The sequence below is a fragment of the Alosa pseudoharengus genome, unplaced genomic scaffold (genome assembly GCF_046254945.1).
Source record: "Alosa pseudoharengus isolate Yale_2024_CS ecotype anadromous, Long Island Sound unplaced genomic scaffold, YU_APseudo_1.1 YU_APseudo_1.1_scf_24, whole genome shotgun sequence".
NCBI classification, from domain to species: Eukaryota; Metazoa; Chordata; class Actinopteri; order Clupeiformes; family Clupeidae; genus Alosa; species Alosa pseudoharengus.
In genome coordinates this window covers 13,426,705-13,449,265 of record NW_027468689.1, presented here as the reverse complement: position 1 = coordinate 13,449,265, position 22,561 = coordinate 13,426,705, and the positions used below count along the sequence as shown (strand labels likewise).

Below are 22,561 nucleotides of genomic sequence, written 5' to 3'. Positions count from 1 at the left end.
AACTAATAATCTCTCTCATCAATCACAACCCCACAACCACCAACTAAACCCCTACCTCAACCCCATACTCCAAACCCCACAAAAATTCCACCATATACCCTAACCCACTAAATCCATACAATTACAATTCAAAATATCCCCACCCAAAACCCACACCCCAATCAATATCCTCAACTTACATCCCTACCAAAACCCCCCCCTCAAAAAAACCACACCCTCCAAACCACATCATCTTCAATTCACACCCCCCACTACCCCCCCATCAATCAATCCAATCAAAACACCCCCAAAAACTCACCCAAAACCATACCCCACACTTTCCACACTTCCCAATCCATCAATCAAATTACCCTACAAAACCCCCATCACAAAAAACACACTATCTCAAACCAATCATCCATCAATATTCACCCCACTCCCCCACCATCAATCAATCCAATAAACACCCCAAATAAACAAAATTACACCCACCATTCAATCAATCAGAATCTTTGCTTTGCAATTACTTTCTGCCCTCCTCTTGCTGCCTTCACTCCTTCGTCTTCATTAACATGAATCGTTTTGGCCTTAATAATCCAGTTAGTCTTTTTTTAGTTGTATTTTTTTTTCCTGTTCATGAGGCATGTGCCTGTGTGTGTGTGTGTATGTATGTGTATGTATATGTGCCTGTGTGTGTATGTGTATGTATATGTGCCTGTGTGTGTGTGTGTATGTATGTGTATGTATATGTGCCTGTGTGTGTGTGTGTATATATGTATATAGTATATGTATATATATGTATGTATATTCTAGCCTTCAGTACATTACAATAGTACATACTTAGTACAATTTGAGGATCTGTACTTTACTCGAGTATCATTTCTGGGGAGTACTCATGACTTTACTTAAGTACATTTGAGAGGCAAATATTGTACTCTTTACTCCACTACATTTCTATCCATAACCGTGAGTACCCGTTACTTCTAAAAAAAAAAGGAAAAAAGAAAAATCTCGGAAACCCTCAATTTGTTGTTTCCCTCTCAAACGTGATTGGATTGTGCAGGTGCCACTGATTGGGACAGCCTATCAGCAATCACCTTCAGCTTTCCGCCAAAGTCAACTCCATGGTCAGATTTAGATAAGAGATGAAACCATGGACGAAACAATGGATGAAGACGCAGCAGGTCCATCCTAGGAATGTGCCAACCTGTGGCCCCACCTCGCCAGACTATTTCAATTCTTTGAACAAGTTAATGATAGTTTTCGCTTCAATTACAAAATAGTATTTTGTATTTGAAATACGTATTTTATATACATGTATTAGAAATACTGCCCATCCCTGGCAACATGGTAAAAAGATGAAAATTACTTGATTTTACTTTCAATTTCTTTTACATTCTCCAAGGTATTAACATTAACATTTTTCATAACTCCATGTAGGACGTTTCTGTACATAAATGTAAGCACTGTAGCAGTAGTAATGCAATATTTAGAAAATGTACTCTTGTACTCTTGATACTCAAGTACTTTTAAAAACAAGTACTTCAGTACTTTTACTTAAGTAGACATCTAACTGTTGTACTTTTACTTGTACTTGAGTCAAATTTAGCAAAGGGTATCTGTACTTTTACTCAAGTAATGAAGCTGTGTACTCTGTCCACCTCTGTGTGTGAGTGTGTGTGTGTGTGTGTGTGTGTGTATGTGTATGTATATGTGCCTGTGAGTGTGTGTGTGTGTGTGTGTGGGTGTGTGTGTGTGTGTGTGTGTGTGTGTGTGTGTGTGTGTGTATGTATATGTGCCCCTGTGTGTGTGTGTGTGTGTGTGTATGGGTATGTATATGTGCCTGTGCAAACACAAAGCGCACGTGTGTGCTGTATTTGTTGACCGGTGTCACACGTCTCTAAAACATGTCTGCGTAAGGACAAATGTATGCCACTCTTTGCAGCAATGTCTCTCACATGTTGACGAGGAACGACTTGCCAAGAATGCGGGACGTTTGAACGTGGCTATTATTGTTGACGTCTGTTTCCTGAAGATATGTCACACTATTCGCGTCTATATTGCTCTCCATACACAATTAAACTCGTGGGCCGGATAGAGGCTTGCGTTTGTGGCTGCATGTTTATTCTTGATAGCTGTGTTAAAGATATGCCTCTCCTTGTTGTGGGGTTAAAATTAGTCTGGCTGGCTGTGGCAGTGGTGGTACAAAACCAAGTCCACTTGCTCCTTTTGTGTTTTGACCAGCTCTTGATCACCCCTCTTTCTTCCGTGGGCTCAGGGCTTTCAGCAGCTGTGCAGGACCACATACTGAGGGGGTGAAAAGAATGGGCCATTTTTACAGCCCATTTCCCTGTCTAACAAAACCACCAGCACACAGTCAGCTGACCACAAGAGGGCAGTATGCATCCAAATTTGCACAACATCTCTGAGCTCTTATCACTCGGTACTCTCTGGCAGGCAAAGGCATGTCTTTTCAAGAATAATAATAAGCGCTTACCCATACTTCAGATACTTGTTCTAAACTCTTAACACAGACTCACACCTACAAAACACAATTTGTGGATAATTGTGGCCAAATGGATCATTTTCTTCTCAAAAACACATTTAGGTTTCAAAATACTGGCTATTGTTGACATTACAAAAACTGCATAGACTTTTATGTTTCAGTTTTACAGGTATTTGCATGCAAAACATGCAATCCACCATTTTTACTCTAAATTTCTTGGTTGGGAACTGTATGTTAACATGTAATGTTCACATTCAAAAGCATTCCAGTAAAAAGCAAATCCGTTTTTTTATATTGATTTACTGTTTACTACAGGAGGTACAGTAGAAATACTGTTTACAGTATGATAGAACAGAAAAAGTTTTACAGTATTGCTTACAGTGAACAAAATATCCAATGAACACACAAGAGCATTCTGAACAAAAAACAACAGCAAAAAGGCCAGATAAAAACAAAAAAAAGTACTGTATCTACTGTATTACTGTATTTCATCACTGACAACTGTTCTTGCAGCCTTTGGAATGCCACCCCACACATTCTTAGACCTCTACCTTGCCCTCTCCTTGGGCCTGCTCTTCTCCCTGGCCCTGCTCCTCTCACTGCATCTCTCACTGCTCCTGCACCTCTCACTGGGCCTGCTCTTCTCCCTGGGCCCCTTGCTCTTACTCTTCCCTGTCTAGACATTACAGTGTTTGTCTTTTTCTGTTTCTATTTCCAAAAACATCACTCCTCAAAGTCCTCCTTTTACTGTATAAGTGTCAATGTAATAGAAAAAAAAAAAAACCTGCCACTGAGTCTAAGCCAGACTGGAATCAGCTGTGGTTGGCCCAATTTACCCAATATGAATAAGCTGTGTGTCAATTATTCAATTTTTTGTTTATTATCAGCTGAAATATATTGCTTTTGAACTGATATCATTACAGAAGCAGAGTTTTTTATACTGTATCTAAGATTTGGAATTGTTTTTGCTATTGTGAGATGTTGTGTGTTAACATTCGTAAATACTACAAAAAACATCCATCATTTTGTTGGGAGGTACAGCTTGTCTGTTCAGAAAATGTAAGCATTGTGGAAATGTGTTCACTGGCTGCATATCGTGTGAAAACTACATGAAATGTGTGAATGGCCACAAAAGACCGATGCTGTGCTAATTGTGTTTAGAGTTTTGAAAATGTGACAACTGGTTGGACAAACGCTTGCTAGCGACTGAAAAAAACTCTAATGGACACCCCCTTTAATGCGAAGTACTGATCTATATTTAAATAAGGGAAATACAGTGTGTGTGTGTGTGTGTGTGTGTGTGTGTGTGTGTGTGTGTGTGTGTGTGTGTGTGAAGTACTGATCTATTTTTAAATAAGGGAAATACACACTTCTCCATCTCTGCATCTACTTTTAGTTCTGCAACATCACTGTTTCTTCCTATACTTCCCAACTGGAAATCCTGCCGCTCGCTTTGGGTTCGTTTTCCAAGAGGTGTGCAAGCTCTGTATGACCTAAAATGGTTTTCCGCCGCAAAACATATCAGTGGGGCACATGCAAATCCAACCAAATGGCCAGTGAGTTGTTGTTGTTTGTACACAACAGTGGCACTGAATTGGCCCCACTGTGCACTAGTACTGAGAGAGTTCATCCTGCCCTTGCAATGGATGCTGACACACCATGAAAACTAATGTGTTGAAAACAACACAATCTCTTTGTCCAGATCGGGACAACACAAGTTTGTGTTGTTTCCATTATTTTAATTTGTTACACAAAATGTAACTACGTACATTGAGAATAGCCAGATAGCTGAAACGTCTGCTCTTGCTCTTTTAAAACCAGTTGTTCCTTTTTTGTGAGAATTTGTCTAGTCTTTTCTGCGAACCACTTACAGCATCATCATTATTGGTTTTTACACACCTGGACTTAGAAACTATCATCTGAGCGCAACAATATTTCTCTGCCTTTGATGGGGAAAATCATTTTTTTGATTATGATTGGCTGAATCATGTTTAAAGCTATTGTAAAACACTCTGCCACCATTCATGTTGAACCCATTGCATTCAATATTACTGTGTCTCTGTGTTGCTTACCAACTGTTCCACTACAAGAACAATATTTCTTGTTCTTGTTGTTCTGCTTAATATTTATGTATTAATTATTATATTTCTACTTCATGTGTCTTTGTTTTATAAGAACTTGTCAGGTGTACGTAGTAACCGTTTTAGAAAAGCAATAAGCCGTGCAAGTCCAGTGCTAAGGAGTGTTCTAAAATCACTGGAACCTACGGCCTTGTGGTGCTTATTGCAGTATGGTGCAGCTCTGCAAGGTATAGTCCTCTTCTAGGTATCAGCTAGTGGCTGGAAACCGCTGCATAAGGCATGAGAGCTTCTAAGAAAAAGAGAGGAGGAACAGCTCACTGTGACAGAGCTGTGGGCTTTTTTTTCTCCGTTTTGGCGAGTGAGTGCTACCACAGTCTCGTCCTCACCACCAAGCCACTGAGTGCAGCAGCGGGCAGCGCTGGCAAGGATGCCAATGGAGCTCACTAAGTCCTGCAAGGAGAGTGACCGCTCACTAAGTCCTGCAAGGACCTAGCGACCTCCGTTGCATGCATGACACAGTCCTAGTGTGTATGTGTGTGTGTGTGTGTGTGTGTGTGTGTGTGTGTGTGTGTGTGTGTGTGTGTGTGTGTGTGTGTATGCGTGTGTGTATGCAGAGGCGATTCTAGAGTCTGTGGGGGCCCCAAGCAAAAATTCCAAGGGGGCCCTACCGACAAGTGTTATCACCATTATGTTATATCACCATTAGGTTATTATGTTAAATAATAAAAATACAAAAAGTGTATTATAAAAATTCTTATATTTTGACATGTATCTCAAAAATATAATTTTGAGTGCATGGTGTATGTATGCACTCATAATGATTCTCTACAACATATTTTTACTGCATTGCCATGAACAAAGTAGAGGCAAAAAAGGGGTTTCTTTGTTGAACAAATTGGGATGCCATGCAGGAATTTGCTAGGATCTCAAAACCGGATTATGAACATGCTTTGCCATAGAGAAACACACGAAAGCGTTGGATTATAAACATGCTTTGCCACAAAAACAGACAAAAAATCGTAAACGTGGGGTAAGTCCAGCTATATGAAGTTATTATTTTGCTGTAACTTCGTCTGTTTTATAACCCAGAAGGATGTAGGCCTACTTGATATCAAATGATAGCTCTGCGTCTCCTCTTTCATCTGACGTGCGTGGCATATCTATCCGATCACGGGTCCGCGAGTAATTCAAACGAGAGTAGCCTAATGGGTGTGCAGCGTTGGTTTGTGTACATGACGTTATTATTTTGCAGTCACTTCGTCTGTTTTTATAAGCCAAAAGGATCGATACCAAGGATCGATGATGGTACCAATGGATAGCCCTGTCTCCTCTTTCATCTTATATGCTTGCCATATCTATGTGATCACGGGTTTGCGAGTAAACTGCCGCTAGCTAGCTGAAGTTTAGGGTTACTGTCGTATAGATTTAGCAAACCATGTTCAATCTTTCTGCCAATTAACATTAGCCTACTATAACTTCATTGAGTAGGCTAAATGCCAAAATCCGATGATCCGTCATCACTGCACCCTCGATTGACGTTTACCACAGTTGCCTAAATATGTGCGGATTCTTTGAACTTTTTTGAACACAGATCCGCTGTTCATAAGGCCATAGCATAGGGCCTACATATGCACGTACTGTTTGTACAATAGGGTAGGAGCACGCAAAATACATCATTCAATCTCTATGGACGAAATTCTCGCTTGACCCACCGGCAAACGCGCTGAGACCAGGTCGGGGGCCCCCTAGCGGCTCGGGGCTCCAAGCAGTTGCTTGGTTTGCCTATTGACAAGGTGCGCCTCTGTGTGTATGCGTGTGTGTGTGTGCGTGTGCGCCTGGCTGTATCAGTGTGTGTGTGTGCGTGTGTGTGTGCCTGGCTGTATCTGTGTGTGTGTGTGTGTGTGTGTGTGTGTACAGTATGGGTGCCTGGCTGTATCTGTGTGTGTATGTGTGTGTGTGTGTGTGTGTGTGTGTGTGTGTGCGTGTGTGTGTGCCAGGCTGTACTGTATCTCTCTGTGTATGTATCTCTCTGTGTGTGTGTGTGTGTGTGTGTGTGTCTGTATGCCTGGCTGTATCTGTGTGTGTGTATGTGTGTGTGTGTGTGTGTGTGGAGAGTGCACACACACGCACACACACACAAAGGGAGAGCACAGTTTTCTCACCACACAAGTGATGCAGCCTGCACTCCTCCTCCTCCTCCCTGCCCTATCCTCTGAGACTCACAGTTTCACGCTCGACCACATGTAGATTCATGGCTCTCTAAATCATAGGTCAGAGTCAGTGATGTAAGATCAGAGATGGCAGTCTGTTTCAGGCCTGAACTGATCCAGTGTCAGAGATCATGAGGGATGTTTCCATTTTGACAAGTCATTTTGAAAAACGTTTGTTGCGATGCGAACCAAACACATACACACACACACATCCAAACACACACACACACACACACACACACACACACACACACACACATCCAAGTCATTATAGTTCGACTTCAAGATGAAGTCAGAAGATGAAGATCACTTTGATCAGTAGATCAGGTTGTGTATCTTCATGTTTCATACTGAAAGATGCACAATATCTAATGGCTGTCTAGGTCACCAGAGACACCAAACCTTTTTCTTTTCAATCCGTCATTACATCTGCTACATATCAGAGAATTAAATAAATTGGAGAATGTGTGCGTGAAACTGCAATGAATGGAAAAAGGCCTAGCAGTTGGAAGACACACAGGTACAAGTAATTACAGTTACAATTACAGACAGACTGATTGGACTTCATACACATATACACACACATGGACACGGACACGCACATGCATACTCACACACACACACACGCACACTCTCTCTCTCTCTCTCTCTCTCACTCTCACCCTTCTCTCTCTCTCTCACACACACACACACACCAAACACTGTGCAACTCAATCACATTAACCTCACCAGCTGGCCCTGGCCACATGGGTAACTATCTGTGGAATATGGCCCCGAACCGAGTTCTTTAGAGCACAAATGTGCCACTCAGCAGGCAGCTAGGGGCCCGTGTAGGCTGGACCGTGTGGACTGGTGGACTACTCAGAGTGGACCGTGTGGGCTGGTGGACTGTGGTTTTGCCCTGCGCTCCATCCGAGGCTAAAGTCTAAAGCACGGTAGCCGGAAGAGAGAAAACTTCACAAAGCTGCTCACAGAGGTTAGGAGAGATGATGCTTTCAGAGATAGTGATTTATGCAGGAAGCATTCACACACACACACACACACACACACACACACACACACACACACATACAAACACACAATAAATGCACACTCATGTACAGCTACACACCCATACCAAGGAATCCATGCTCAACCTCGTTTGTTAATGGATGGGCCGTCATACAGGTTAATGGATGGGCCCCCATACAGGTTTTTGTACTGTAGGTTTCAATCGATCTAGACCAGCGGAAATGGCAAAACTGCTAATGACCTGGAACCAACACTGCTGCGTGGGCTGCCAGTGTCGTGGTGGGTTGCTCGAGAGTGTGAATGCCAATGCACACCGTTGTCTTCACAAGTGGGGTGTTTGCTTGCACAGTACACCGCAGAGGTCAATGCAAAATGGTGCAGCAAGCGAAAAGAGCAAGACAGCACTGTGAAAGTTGCAACTGCTGAGGCGAGGCGAGGAGAGCAAGGCCATAGCATGGGAGAGTCCACTTTCAACAGGTCAGGTGAACAACAGATTCTCATGCTAACGGACTAATCGCTAATGTGTGTGCGTGTGTGTGTGTGTGTGTTTTGTGCACATGTGTGAAACAGAGAACTCCTTAGTCATATAGCCATTTCCTGACCCAGCAAAGGAAAAGATTTTTCTCACCTCAATCATTCTGATGTAAAGGCATTTCTCAGTATCCTTCACAATCCGCAAACACAACACATGTATACCTCATACAAACACAACACATGTATACCTCATACAAACACAACACATGTATACCTCATACAAACACATTACTGAACTTCAGTATCAGTTATGTATATTAGTATACATTGTTATAAAGTATTCATAATGTATTATGCCACCTGACATAGCCTACAATTTTATCAATTGTATAGACCCTTTCAACATAAATAATGTTTTTAAGTCGACATTTTGAAGAGCATTACAATAAAGTTCAATTCATTTTTATTTCAAAGTATCTGCATTGGTTGTGAAAGTTTCAACCGGAAATCCTCTAGGAACAGATTGTGGATCTATCTATCCATCCATGTAATGTCAGAGACTAGGTGGGAAATAATTCAATCAAAAACAATATAAGCGTTTTTAATACAAAAATACAAAAGGGTAATGCAGGCGATTATACACTAATGAAAATATCATTCTGAATATGTCTGCTAATGGAGCCCCTGAATCCTGCAGGCCTTATATCTCTTTATTTTCACCTAGGCTGTAACGTTTGGCTATAAATTCTTTTTATTGCCATTTTTTGTAGCAGCTGACTGACAATTCAGTGTGCAATGCTATCAGCTAACCTTTATGCTCAACATAATTATTGGGCTACTCTTTAGATTAGGCCTATATCACGTAATCCAGAGGATTTGTAAGGATAAGGTAGGTTAATGTTTAATACTCTGCCAGTGGTGGCGTGGTGATTTGCTGTGTCCTTGAGCGTGAATGTCAATCAATTGTGATACATAGGATGAGTTGTCATCTTCTTTTGTAACATTATGAGTGCTTATAGTGTGAGTAACATAGCCTATATGAATAGCCAGATTATTGTGTTGTGTGTACTTGGGGAGATTTTAGTTCCCAGTCCAGCCCTGCTCACACATGAAATACTTTTACTTTAGTTGTGCAATGTCATGGGTGTCATGCAGATTTTTAGGCTCTTCTCTGACTTATCTAATATGTGCCAAAAATACCCAGCAAAATGAAGTGAGTAAAAGTAAAAAGAAAATAAATGGACTGGCTTGACTAGAGTTGCCCAACCTTTTGTTTAGTGGTTTCTTATCCACACAAATATGCCAAAAATAGCCATGCAGATTAAGGCAGGCGGGAGTGGCAAGTAAACTCAATGACTTTACTGGAGTTTCAGAGGAAGCATGCTGCACCCACGTGTATAATGCTTGTTTGCACGATGCTGCGTTGCCGGGGCCACACAGGAAGTGACACATACACGCCAGCTCATGGAAACGGCAAAAGGCAAGTTTGGCCTTTCCAACATGCAAACGACATTGAGCGGCAGAGAGAGTGAGTGATGGAGAGAGTGAGTGATGGAGAGAGTGAGTGATGGAGAGGGGGGGGGGCAGAGAGAGTGAGTGATGGAGAGAGTGAGTGATGGAGAGGGGGGGGCAGAGAGAGTGAGTGATGGAGAGAGTGAGTGATGGAGAGGGGGGGGGCAGAGAGAGTGAGTGATGGAGAGAGTGAGTGATGGAGAGGGGGGGGGGGCAGAGAGAGTGAGTGATGGAGAGAGTGAGTGATGGAGAGGGGGGGGGCAGAGAGAGTGAGTGATGGAGAGAGTGAGTGATGGAGAGAGTGAGTGATGGAGAGGGGGGGGGGCAGAGAGAGTGAGTGATGGAGAGAGTGAGTGATGGAGAGAGTGAGTGATGGAGAGGGGGGGGGGCAGAGAGAGTGAGTGATTAAGGGGGGGGGGAGAGTGAGTATTGAGGGGGGGCAGAGAGAGTGAGTGATTGAGGGGGGGGGGGGGGGGGCTGATGCAGAGCTGGCCTGTTGGAAGGATGCTCACCACAGTGTGTGACTAAGTAGAATTTCCATGCATTCCATAGAAAATTACTTCATCTCTCTGTGGTGGAAAAATAGTAGAAGACAATTCTACACCCACTCTTACTTCTTTCACTTATAGATGTGTGTAGATGCTGTTATATCTACATACATAAACATTCACTCATATCCATCCACCCTTATTCGTACAAAAACTTCAATGTTGGTTATATGCATCATCTTTACAGTTGTGGCTGTGTTCTACAGTTGCTAGAGTGCGTAGTACCAGGGTTAACTAGTGTTTGCTGCCAGTACAGCCTGAAGCAGAGGTTTAGTGCTGAGGCATAAGGGCCGGGTCTGGCCTGGCATGGGATGTTCATGTGTTTGAGTGTGTTAAACCAATAAAAAAATTCTAAACCAAAAATTGTGGTTTGTTACAATACGGAAATAAAAATATTATTCATTTTCTTTTCTTTTATTGGGCACATAAAAAATATGGTTACTGCACAAATATTCACCATATCACCTAAAGTTACTGAGAAGTTTCTGTGGTTCAGCTGCCTTCCCTTTGGTTTGGTCTTATCAGTGTTTATTGGCGTCTGTTTAAAGCAAAACATGAGAAGCTCCCTCTCGCTCTCGGCTGCGGTTTACATGTACAGTAGATCCCTATCTCGCCCGTCTTAGACTGATCCTTATCTAGACCTGTGAGAAACACATATTGCCTGAACCATAGACAGAGTTTGCTGTCTGTTCTCACTTGTTATTCACTCCATTTGACAGAGAAGGAAGTCATGAGACTCTCATGCCATAGAACTCTCATGCCTGGCATAGAAACGGCCATTTTTCTCTGTGTGCCAGCATCAAGGTACAAAAGCAACAGTTACACACAGACACAGTATATACTCATTGAGAATAAATATGACTAGGGGTCTGGCCAGAGGACTTAGAAGCCTCATAGTGGTTACATTGAAAATTTCCCAAAGACACCTTGTTACAGATGCTTGACGTTGCAGGTGGGATGATGTGCTAAAGGCCAGGAAGAGGAAGTGGTTAATGAGACCCCCCCTAAGTGAAGTGTGACATATTCATTTCTCTCAAACACTTGGTTGAGAGTGACAGAGGGATTTCTTACTCCTGGAGCATTCCTCCGTTATTGTATTACCTGTACATCTATTTTGTGGTTGCCAGTGAAACGAATAATGGCCTATTGGCCTATGATTGACATACATTGCATGACATTATTAATTGAATCTTAATTGTGACTGCCACTTTTGGTTTAAAATATGAATAATTGTCCATTTAGCCTAAATTGGCTCACATACAAAACATGGCTCACATATACAGTATGGGTATTGTAAAAAAATATGCTTCATATTTTTTTTATAGCTGACATATAATATTAGGGAGAGGCTCAAGTCTCATCCTTCTGCTACAGTTTGTGTGTTTAGGTTTTTATGTTTTTCCACATTTCTTTGTGTCTTTGTATTTACATCCAGTATATACATACTTGAACTGTCAAAACATTTATAGCTACAGTACAGTTAAACTGCAGCCCAAAAGGCAAAAGTTTAAAGGACCGTTTTGCATCACGTGTGGAGTCATGATTAAATTCCTTTTGTAACTCCTCAAGGTTTATGGATCAGCAATAACGGCACAGCATCCCCTATTGCAGTAGGCTTATGAACAGGAACAACTGGACCGGTCACCTCAAACAGACGAGCTTCGACCTGGCCAGATGCATTGTGTGTCATCTCATGCTCCAAACGTCCAAAGGGGAGTTCCAGCATCGTGTGTCATCTGATGCTCCAAACGTCCACAGGGAAGTTAGTACCCAGGCTGAAGGAAGGGTAGTCAATTGGTGGACAGATACATGTAAGTCACTCAGATAGAACTACTGCATGACCAGTAGGATCATTGTGGATGCTCACCGATGCTCAGATAGAACTACTACATGACCGGTGGGATCATTGGATCAGTAAAAAGCTCACTGCTTTCAAAATAAAAAACATTTCAAACAGCAATAGTGCATTAGTTACAATTCCCCAAAATGGCTAATAACAGACCTCCTGACAGGTGCTCATTGCTGAGAAATGAAGGACACAAATCGTCCCCTTAGAATTATACGGTTCTATCTGACATTTTTGTCAACATTGAGTTATTGACATATTCTTATTCTGTGACATCTTAAGAAGATGAGGTGAGGTGTTTCTTGGAGTTGTATGCATTTTTGGACATTATATCTGAAGAGGTTTGTTCCACTTATCAGTATAACTCTATGGAATTCTAAAACTTTGAAGCTCAATATCTCAGAACTACTCAGAATGTAGATAGAACCCTATAATTCTAAGGGGACGAAATGCTTATCCCAACTCTGTTTTCGGCTTCTGACATCTGGGTAAAGGCCCCGATTCCCTGTTTAACAAACAGGTTGTGTGAAGTCCCAAAGCCTCAAATGAAAGTGGCAAATGTGCTGGCGGTGCTGTCTGCTGTGTGCTAGCCTAGCCTAGCCTCTGGCGACCTCAGCCCAGGGACTTTTCTGTCTGACATGCAGAAGCACAGGGAAGTTTCAGTAGGCTTGTTTTCGATGCAAGCTCAGCATGCCAGTAAAAATGAAACTGTTAAAGCCCCAGCACATAAAACCTGCAACACACACACATACACACACACACACACACACACACACATACACACATACACACACACATGTGCATGCACACTCACACATGTACACACATCCTCTGACATGTACACACACACACACACACACAGACTCACACACTACATAAACGTTGCCAGAAATAGAAAAGGATGACGCAGACAGCAATCTAACGCAGAGATGCCTAAGAAAAATCTGACTGAATTATTACTTATCACATCATTATTACAAATCCTTATCAATGGCCTAATGGTCTTCGCCAATTCATTATGTGCATTTTATTAAGTGGACACATTACACAATACACATTTTCTCAAAAATATCCCCTCCTGCACACGGTGTCCAAATATGGACCCAACGTTTGGAGTTTGTGCAGTCCAAGAAGGCCAGCTTGGAACATTTGACTCTGTGTTGCACCAGGCAATAGCCAATGCGAAGAAGGCACAGCATGACATGGCTTCTCTGAAACCTCAAGTGGCAAGCGGGCTTCGCTGAAAGAGGCTGGTCCCTCCCACCATATCCTCTCCCCTCTCCGGCAGGCAGAGTTTCAGAGAAAGAGTTACACCTCGCCAAGCAGTCTCGTAGCTACATAAAGTTGCTCAGCCTGGGGAGAAGGGAGGGGCCGTGAGGTCAGATAAGCCCTGTAAAGACCCTTCTCAGTGGAGCCCCCTCAGTGCTTTTGTGTGTCTACATGTGTGTGTGTGTGTGTGTGTGTGTGTGTGTGTGTGCGTGTGTGTGTGTGTGTGTGCGTGTGTGCGCGCTGGCGCGCTCATACCTGATGACGGTGCTTATCGTAAGCCAGACAGGTCCTGAGGCTTACCAGAAGTGACTGAGGAGGCAGACCATGTGGGGTGGGGTGGGGGGAGTTTCAGGACCGCAGAGGCGAGAAGCCACCACTCAAACCAACATCCTGCAGCCCCTGCAGCGTCTTACCTCCACCCCCCCCCCCCCCCCTCCTTACAGCAGGGACCGCAACGATGCAGTGCATATACAAGATTCAATACAATACTAAACATTACTATTCCGCTCCTCACAATGCTACAGAAAGTTTCATTAATATAAACGGACCTTCCCAACATTCCGATATCCAATATTTCTTATGTGTGATTGCAGCAGTCCTGTTTGCCCTGTCCTGTCAGGACTTATTTTCCAATAATGACCAGTGGGCCATACAATTTCCTTAACATATTCATCTCTATGAAGTCTGCATGGACTGCTTGGTTTTAATTGATGGTTCAGTATCTTTTGTTGGTTATATGTATATTTGCCATATTCACTAAGGGTAGTTAGCTATATGTTGTGTTGGTAATGCGTAATAAAGTGTATTTTCTCATGAAGTTCTCACTACCTCATACACTGATGCACTGATACATTTGATGTTGTTTTATTACAGTATATGCAGACAGATGGTGTACTTCAAGATGACCTTTAGGTGTTGGGGGCCACATTAACTCACATACTCTTGTGGTTTTTGCTCCCTCATTCACTCGTAGATTTGTCATCTGACACAAACCATGACACTACAAGAGGAGGCTGATGCACTGGTGTGGTCTACGTCGTCGTCCACAATGGAACACATCTCTTCTCTCTTTGTATTATTAGCGGTGACGTTCGCTCAAGTTGGTGTGGTTTTCTTAAAAAAAAAAAAAAAACAGCGGACTTTTCATTTCAGGGTCTTTCGTTTTGCTTTTGGTTTTAAGGGAAGATTTTTTTTAAAACAATAACCACATCATGTACAAGCCACCATGCACAGTGTTGATTTTTTTCATTGGCTGTTTAAGCAGCTAAGGATGCCATTTAATTCAATAATTACATGTCCTTCTATTGTGTTTGTGAAATAGATTTTCTGTTAACCAAAGGTTCCAGGGCTGGGAGTAAGCTGAGGGCTTCAGATCTCTTTCTGCCAACTACTCAAATGAAAGCCATCCAGCAGCCAGACCAGCGGATACCCTGTCTTAGCTGAGTTGCTGAAGCTAAGCAGCTTTGGGCCTGGTTAGTTCTTGGATGGAAGACCACCTTGGAAGACTAGGTTACTGCTGGAAGTGATCTTGGTGGGTGGCCAGTAGGTGGCACTCTTCCCTCTGGCCAAAAAGATTTACCCCAATGCCCCAGTGCAATGATGGGGACACTGTACTTTAAGAGATGCTGTGCTTTGGATGAGACATTAAACCACTCTGGTCATTAAAGATCCCATTACACATATCCTGACTCACTCTGGTCATTAAAGATCCCATGGCACATATCGCAAAGAGTAGGGGGTTCCCCGGTCTCCTGGCTAAAATCCTAACCTTGCTCATTCAATCTGCCCCCCTAATCAACCCCAGTGTAACTGGCTCATTCATTCAATCCCTCACTGTCCACCTCAAGCTGGTGTGTGGTGTGCGTTCTGGTGCATAATGGCTGCCCTGCATCACCCAGGTGGGTGCTACATTGGTGAAGTGCTTTGAGTGTCGAGAACGTGTTGTTGAAAGTACCCCAGCCCGAGAGAGATGTGTGAGTGTTTTGTAGAAGGGCCCCATGTCAGTGCAGTGTTCTTGGTGTTGGTCTAATCTCTCTCTCTCACTCACTCACTCACACACACACACACACACACCACACGCTTTCACCTCTCAGTCTCTCTCTCCCACACAGTCTCTCTATCTTTCTCACACACACCCACAAACACACACACACACACACACACACACACACTTTCACCTCTCAGTCTCTCTCAAACACTGGCACACATGCACTCACTCCTGTAAAAATTCCTCCAAAACTCCCATGAAGAGAGCTAGACTGGCCAGTGAGATAAGCTGGGTTGTCGTCAGTTGGCACCTATTTTTAGAGTGGGACAGAACGTTGGGGTTTTTGTATTTAATACCATGTCTATTTGTAGACTAGACTTCTGCTTTTCTTGGCTATTCTAATTGGCTTTGTGATGACTGGGAGCTATCTTTGGAAACAGAATGTTTTTAGTTACGTCACATCGTCATTGCGTTTTACACAGGTGCTTTTTGACAGGTGTTTGAATATCTGAAACAGAGGCACAGTAGTCTGTGGCATGCCTGAATGGATGGTTTGTAATACCGTGGCAGCCTCAGGGGCCTACTGAAAAATCATAAGCAGCAGTTTGACAAAGCAGTGTGATGGGTGTCAGAGACTGAGTTGCGTAACATACCAGTCAATGTCAATGTCAATGTCAATTTTATTTATATAACGCATTTACAGACGGCTTAGCCGCACCAAAGTGCTTTACAGTAAAGTGCAATAAATAAAAACAGGAAGGCACAAAAACAAAAAGGGCTACAGTTAAATTAAATTAAGAAATGCAGAAAAAAGAACATTTAAAACTAAACACTAGGGCATAAAGGGAGACACTAGCCAAAGGCAAGTGAAAAGAGGTGGGTCTTTAAAAGGGACTTAAAATCATTCAGAGACTGAGCTGAACGGATGTGGACGGGGAGGCAGTTCCAGAGTCTAGGGGCTGCCACTGAAATGTCTCTGTCCCCCCTAGTTTTCAGCCTGGCCCTGGGTTCTTCCAGCCGCAGTTGGTCTGCTGAACGTAGTGCTCTGGAAGGGGAATGCTGGTGGAGAAGATCGGTGGGGGGTAGGTGACAGGTAGATAGGGGCCAGACCATGGAGAGATTTGTATACAGACAAGAGTTCATACAGTAGCTCCCTCTAAAGGCTCAGTCGCTCAGTGTGAAATGATCTTATCTTTTTTCATATGTGTGTGCCAAACACAGTAGATGTGCCTTGGTACATTATACCACAGTGATCAACATAATTACTTAACGGCTGCATCTGTTGTGTGGCGGCTCCCCTGACCTGATTCATGAGCTGACTGAGAGGCTGGATTCATTTACTGATCCTGGGAGTCAATGTTTTGTTTCCAGTGCATAACAATGACAAGGAGGAGAAGAAAATCCCCCTGAATTTCCATGGAATTTTGTGGCTGGGGCTCCGAGCTAAACAACCTTCCTTTGTGAATACATGAGACCAGTTTGTCAACATGGTCCTCTCCTGGCTAGCTAGCAGCTGAGTGTGGTGTGGTTTCATCTGTTGCTGTTCTAGAACTGGTCCAAAGCAGTTGTGGAACAGAGCCACATCAGTTCTAGAACACAGCTGGTCCACATCAGTATTGCTCAGCTTCCAACTTGGGCATGTGTTGCTCTGAGAGCATGTATTTCACTTTGATCATATGGACTTTCCAGCTCAAGGTAAACACACAGAGATATGTGAAGTGTGTTATGTTTTTATTAATATTATTATTATCATTATGATATTATTATATTATTATTGTCATCATTGCATCATTTGTATTGGAAAGCAAATAAAAGACTAGCATATACACAGTTCTACAATCATTCAGCAAATACATTCAGTCTGACAATGTCAAGTGTGTGTGTGTGTGTGTGTGTGTGTGTGTGTGTGTGTGGCTTTATAAATGTTATGAAACTTTTGTTTTAAAGATATGTCTGTGTTATACATTCAGTGTATTTGTGTGTCTAACAATGCATCATATTCTTGACAAATTATTACTTAGCATTGGATGCAATAATCCTGCATGTGCAAGAAATCGTAGCCTTTCACCGAAAGTACAGGAGTTGCATGAAAGGGATCCATTTCATGTTTTACATTAAATAGAAAAAACAAGTCAAGACTAAACATAGGGCAACATATAATTTAGCAGCACCAATAAGAACTTACTGTAATCTTCATAAACCTTGCTCTAGCCAGTGATAGAACATTTGATCAACTGTTTGGTTTGTCCTTGTGGAGCTCCAACAGGCTATACAGTTTTGCATGGTTTTGCATGGCATGTTTTGCAGAGAAGCTAAGTCTGCCAGGCTTTATGAGAAAACAAATAACCATTTGCCCTACAATGTCAAAATTATACTCTTAAAGGATGTCATCTGTGCTTTGAATTGTCTATATTCATATACACAGGCTACAGTAATAACACCAGAGGTATACAAAGCCAGTGTCTTTAAGTGTTGAGTGGTTTGCTGCTGCTTACTAAAAGACAGGTACCTGCATTTCACCGCTAAACACAGGCACAGAGGGACAAAGAAAAGTGTCGCATACTTCACAACTGCACCTATTAGCTAAAATGAGCTAACAAGATGGCTTCCATCTCTTTAGTCATCTGACCATTTGCGGACGCCGCGTCCTCTGATGTAGTTATGGAGAAGCTTCAGCTCATCTAGTGCCTTGTTTATGGTGTCCTCTTCACTGATCTGATAGAAGACAGTGGAGAAAGGAAGGAGGGGGGAGGGGGTTAGGGTGATGAGAGAAGACAGAGGGATAGAGATGCAGAGATGGAGGGATGGAGGAAAAGGGAGATGGAGAGAGAAAGAAAGTGAGGATGAGGGATAGAGAGACAAGTGAGGGAGGGAGGGAGAAGAGAGGAAAAGGGAAAGGGGGGCAAAGATAAAGTAGCATTTAATAGTTTGTTTTTGTTGGATTTTATCAACTACACAAACACACACACACACACACAAACACACACACACACACACACACACACACACACAGGACATTAGACTAGACAGCATATCACACACACAAACACACACACACACACACACAAACACACACACACACACACACACACACACACACACACACACACACACACACACACACACACACACACACACACACACACACACACACACACACACACACACACACACACACACACACACACAGAAAGAGAGAAAACAAACCTATGAAATAATCAGAGAAGATGTGATGTAAATAACACACCTCTGCAAATAAGTTGCACATTCCAGCAAAGTCCATCGGTGTTAGTCTGTGTGTGTGTATGTGTGAGTGTGTGTGTTTGTAGATATATTGGTCACATTTACCTTTTTTATGGCTTCATTAAGATGCTGAATCTGTAGTATTGCCCACTGTTTTGGTGTCCTTTTTTTGGTAGATGATAGCTACAAAGACAGAGTTTCAGCATGAAGTATCTACAGGTGCAAGCGTGAATTTCAATTTCAATTTCTTTATTGGAGGATAATCCCTTGAGATGTAACATCTCGTTTTCAGGGGGGTCCTCAACAAATTGAATTGACACTTTTGCAGTACAAAGTAATTTTTCATTCATCAAAAAAGACATTACCTCAATAAGTGGCATCTTTTCAGCTTTCTCATTCAATCTTTCACACTTCCCCTCATCCTAAAAAAAAAGCACACACACATTCATTTAGCCCATTCAGAAGTTTTGGTTTAGTGTTTAGTTAGAATAGTTTTAGTTAGTTTTAGTCACAGTCTGAAACGCTTGTACTGTATGTTGAAATATCATTCAGCCCTTTAAAGTGTCAGGTTCAGTATGGAGGGGAGCAAGGTAGCGTTGCCCAGGGCAACAGGATAACTCACCACACGGACACAGTCGTCCAGGTGTTGCATGAGCCCCATAAGGTCCACGAGTGGACCCCTGTGATCGCCAACGTCTTCGTTCTCTTTAAGGCCCAGCTTCTCCCGGAGAACACGCTCATAGAAGCTGACAACTCGGAACATGACACAGCCATGAAGATTTCGCTGTTATGAGAGGGGAAGATGGATGAAATGTAAAAGATCACTTTGTTATTATTATATTAATCATTATATTAGTCACTTTATTTATAATAATCATCATTATTATTATTCACTTTTCCATAAGACTGGAGGTACAATTGGAAATGAAAATAGTTTGTATCACTCTTTGAGTAAAACTACATTAGAAGTGTAATTTCATTTTAGGTTATTAATCATTTTTATTATATTATTGGACTGTAATATGATCCAAAATATTCCTTACCCATCTTCTTATTTGCATAAATTGATTCATGTTGAGAAGAATTCTCCAATTATGTGCTGAACTCTGGGGGAAATGAAAATCAACACTTGATCATAATGCTCAAAACATACACATACCTTTCCCCTACATTTGTACTAAAACCTACAAATGCTACAAACGCTATCTGTTTTCTCAGCAGCTTTCACAATCAGAGGAAACGACTATTGTTTGTGGTGAGTTAAAAGTGTGAGTTGTGAATGCAAACACAGATACACACACACACACGGTCCGTAAGCACACGACTGTCATACCTTGGCAAAGAGTTATTAAGGCATCTGCAGAGCTACCCTTGCATGTATTTCCTGTTTGCCTGTGCATTTATGGATTTGACACAACATCTCTCAAAGCAGCATGCCATACAGTGACACACCTTCCCTCCCGTCAGCCCTAGTTTCAAGCACACTGTGAACCAAACGATTACTGACTGATGAGCTCACAAAAAAAGGCATGCCACAAAACGCCGGTCTGTGAACCAAATGATCACTGACTGAGCTCACAAAACGCATGCCACAAAATGCCGGTCTGTAAACCAAATGATCACTGACTGAGCTCACAAAACGCATGCCACAAAACGCCGGTCTGTGAACCAAATGATCACTGACTGAGCTCACAAAACGCATGCCACAAAACGCCGGTCTGTGAACCAAACGATCACTGACTGAGCTCACAAAACGCATGCCACAAAACGCAGTACTCACTATGTTGTGCGCCACGGTCTGAGCCAACTTCTGGAGCGCATCGGTGTCCATGCAGAGTTCACGGGGAACACAGTTGGGGGTGAGTGCAGTCGCCGCGCGGCCCCAGGACACGACCGTCGCCAGGAGTAGCAGGGCCACCAGCAGCCCTCTCTGCAGCGTCCCACGCATGGCGGTGAAGTGATGAGCTCGGCAGCCACGGATGGTCTCTCTCAGTCACTGCTGTCCGATCTCGTTTTTTCTTCAGAGATGCACGCCTGCCGACACGCCCTTCTTATTCCCGGCCCTTTTGTACTTCTTACTCACTTTTTTTCTCTCTCTTTCTCCCTCTCACTCACTCTCTCTCTCTCTCTCTTTTTCTGTCTTTGTATTGCTCTCACCTTCTCTTTGCTCAGGTATTTATATGTGCCCATTTCCTCATACGTCAACCCCCAACCTCCATGCTCACTTTCCAACCACAACCACTTGGAAAAAAGAAAGGACAGAGAGAGAGAGAGAGAGAGAGAGAGAGAGAGAGAGAGAGAGTCTCTCATTCACCAGGATATATACCTGTTTTGGACACCTGCTCATTATCATCCATGAAAATGGTATTTTGTTTTTTAATATAGTTATTCAATTTATGCTTGCACCTGAAGGCATTCAACAAATGGCAGTGTTTGGAGCATGTTTTAAAAAGGGTTCACGTTGTGTGGGTTAACCACAGTGTATTGAGGTCATGACATTTGGAGGGTCTTGGTTAAGATGTCCTAGATTCAATGGCGCACTAGAAACCGCAGAGCGGAGAGAGCGCTCCTTGGAGATGAAGCAGATGAACTCCGGTCACTAGGCTCTCTCCAGGCCAGCGACACCTAAAAGGGGGATGTGCAGATTCTTCCGGAAAGACATTTGGACATGCCTGAGGAGGCTTCGGCTGCAAGGGAGAGGAAGTGAGCAACGGTGGATACCGGATGGTCTTAATCAGGAGCATCAGGGGCATCACTTTCACTACTGGTGGAACAAGCTGTGGGATGGTCTTGGCCTAGTTTCCACTGTGATGGGGGGATATTTATCAGATGCAGAGGCCTCTCGGCCCACTAACTACTGGGGCATGACATTTGCAAACCGTCAACTTCCTCTGACAGAACAGTCCAGTCGAATGCTTTGAGGCTCATTGTGTGTGTGTTTGTGTGTGTGTGTGTGCGTGCGTGTGTTTGTGTGTACAGTATGTGTACATCTGTGTCTGTGTGTGTGGGGGGGGCCATTGCCTACAGACGTTTCTCAGACCTTCGGACAGTGTGAAGTGTGGCAACTGCAAACACTCACTGCCTTCATACTGTGTGAAATGTGATCATAACAGACAGTATAATGAGCCTGATGTGTAATTTTCAAAGGGCTTGGGCCTTGGCCTCACCCAGTGGGAGCAAGAGCATTGATTGGCTAATGTGAGCAGTCAATCAGGAGACTGAGTTTCACATCAATCTGCCCTAGAAGCTCAGCTAATATAGGGAGGGAATAGGTTGGTATGAATCATTGCTTTGGTATGAATGAAATTGTGTTTATAATCATTCCAAATTATTTAACGGCCAACTGAAAAGAATCTAGGTTCACTGGGTCATGTATTATGTCCTGGTGATTAACAAGAGTGTTCTATGAGAAAGAACGTCACTGGCATTCCCGCACTGCACAGGGTGCATTTGAAGATTATCAATGAGTGTTTTGTGATGGTGGTGACAGTAAAAACCTGTTTTCCTATCTCTCTCTCTCTCTTTCTCTCCATATGTTTTGTATGCACACATAGTAAGCAGCGTATACCCAACATGTGTGTATGTATGTAAGTATACATGCATGTGTGTGTGTGTGTGTGTGCACATGTGTGCAGGTGTCTGTTGTGGTTTGTTTGTTTGTTTTAGATTGGTTGGAAGACCAGGGGTCCGTTGCACAAAAGCAGAATTAAGACATCCGGGATAAGTTACTGAGCTGCGCTCAATGAATCCAAAACAAGAGCGTACAGGCTTAATTGGTTACACAAAGACCAAGCCAGGATGAGCAGACACGGATTCATCAAGCCAGGTGAAACCTATCCTGGATAAGTGCGCGCTCACGGCTCCCTCAAATAGACCCCGCCACCGATCACAGATT

At 42.9% G+C, this 22,561-nt stretch overlaps 1 protein-coding gene across 1 annotated transcript; it reads right to left on the bottom strand.

Annotated features, from left to right (window-relative positions):
* Window positions 1–17,139: 17,139 nt before the first annotated feature.
* On the bottom strand, window positions 17,140–20,801 carry LOC143141940 (uncharacterized). The gene is made up of 6 exons (XM_076302620.1): window positions 20,447–20,801; window positions 19,710–19,772; window positions 19,289–19,450; window positions 19,032–19,088; window positions 18,772–18,849; window positions 17,140–18,138 (listed from the first exon to the last, which is right to left on the bottom strand). The coding sequence occupies exons 1-6, from the start codon at window positions 20,612–20,614 to the stop codon at window positions 18,040–18,042; spliced, it is 627 nt and encodes a 208-aa protein (XP_076158735.1). The 5' UTR covers window positions 20,615–20,801; the 3' UTR covers window positions 17,140–18,039.
* Window positions 20,802–22,561: the final 1,760 nt, after the last annotated feature.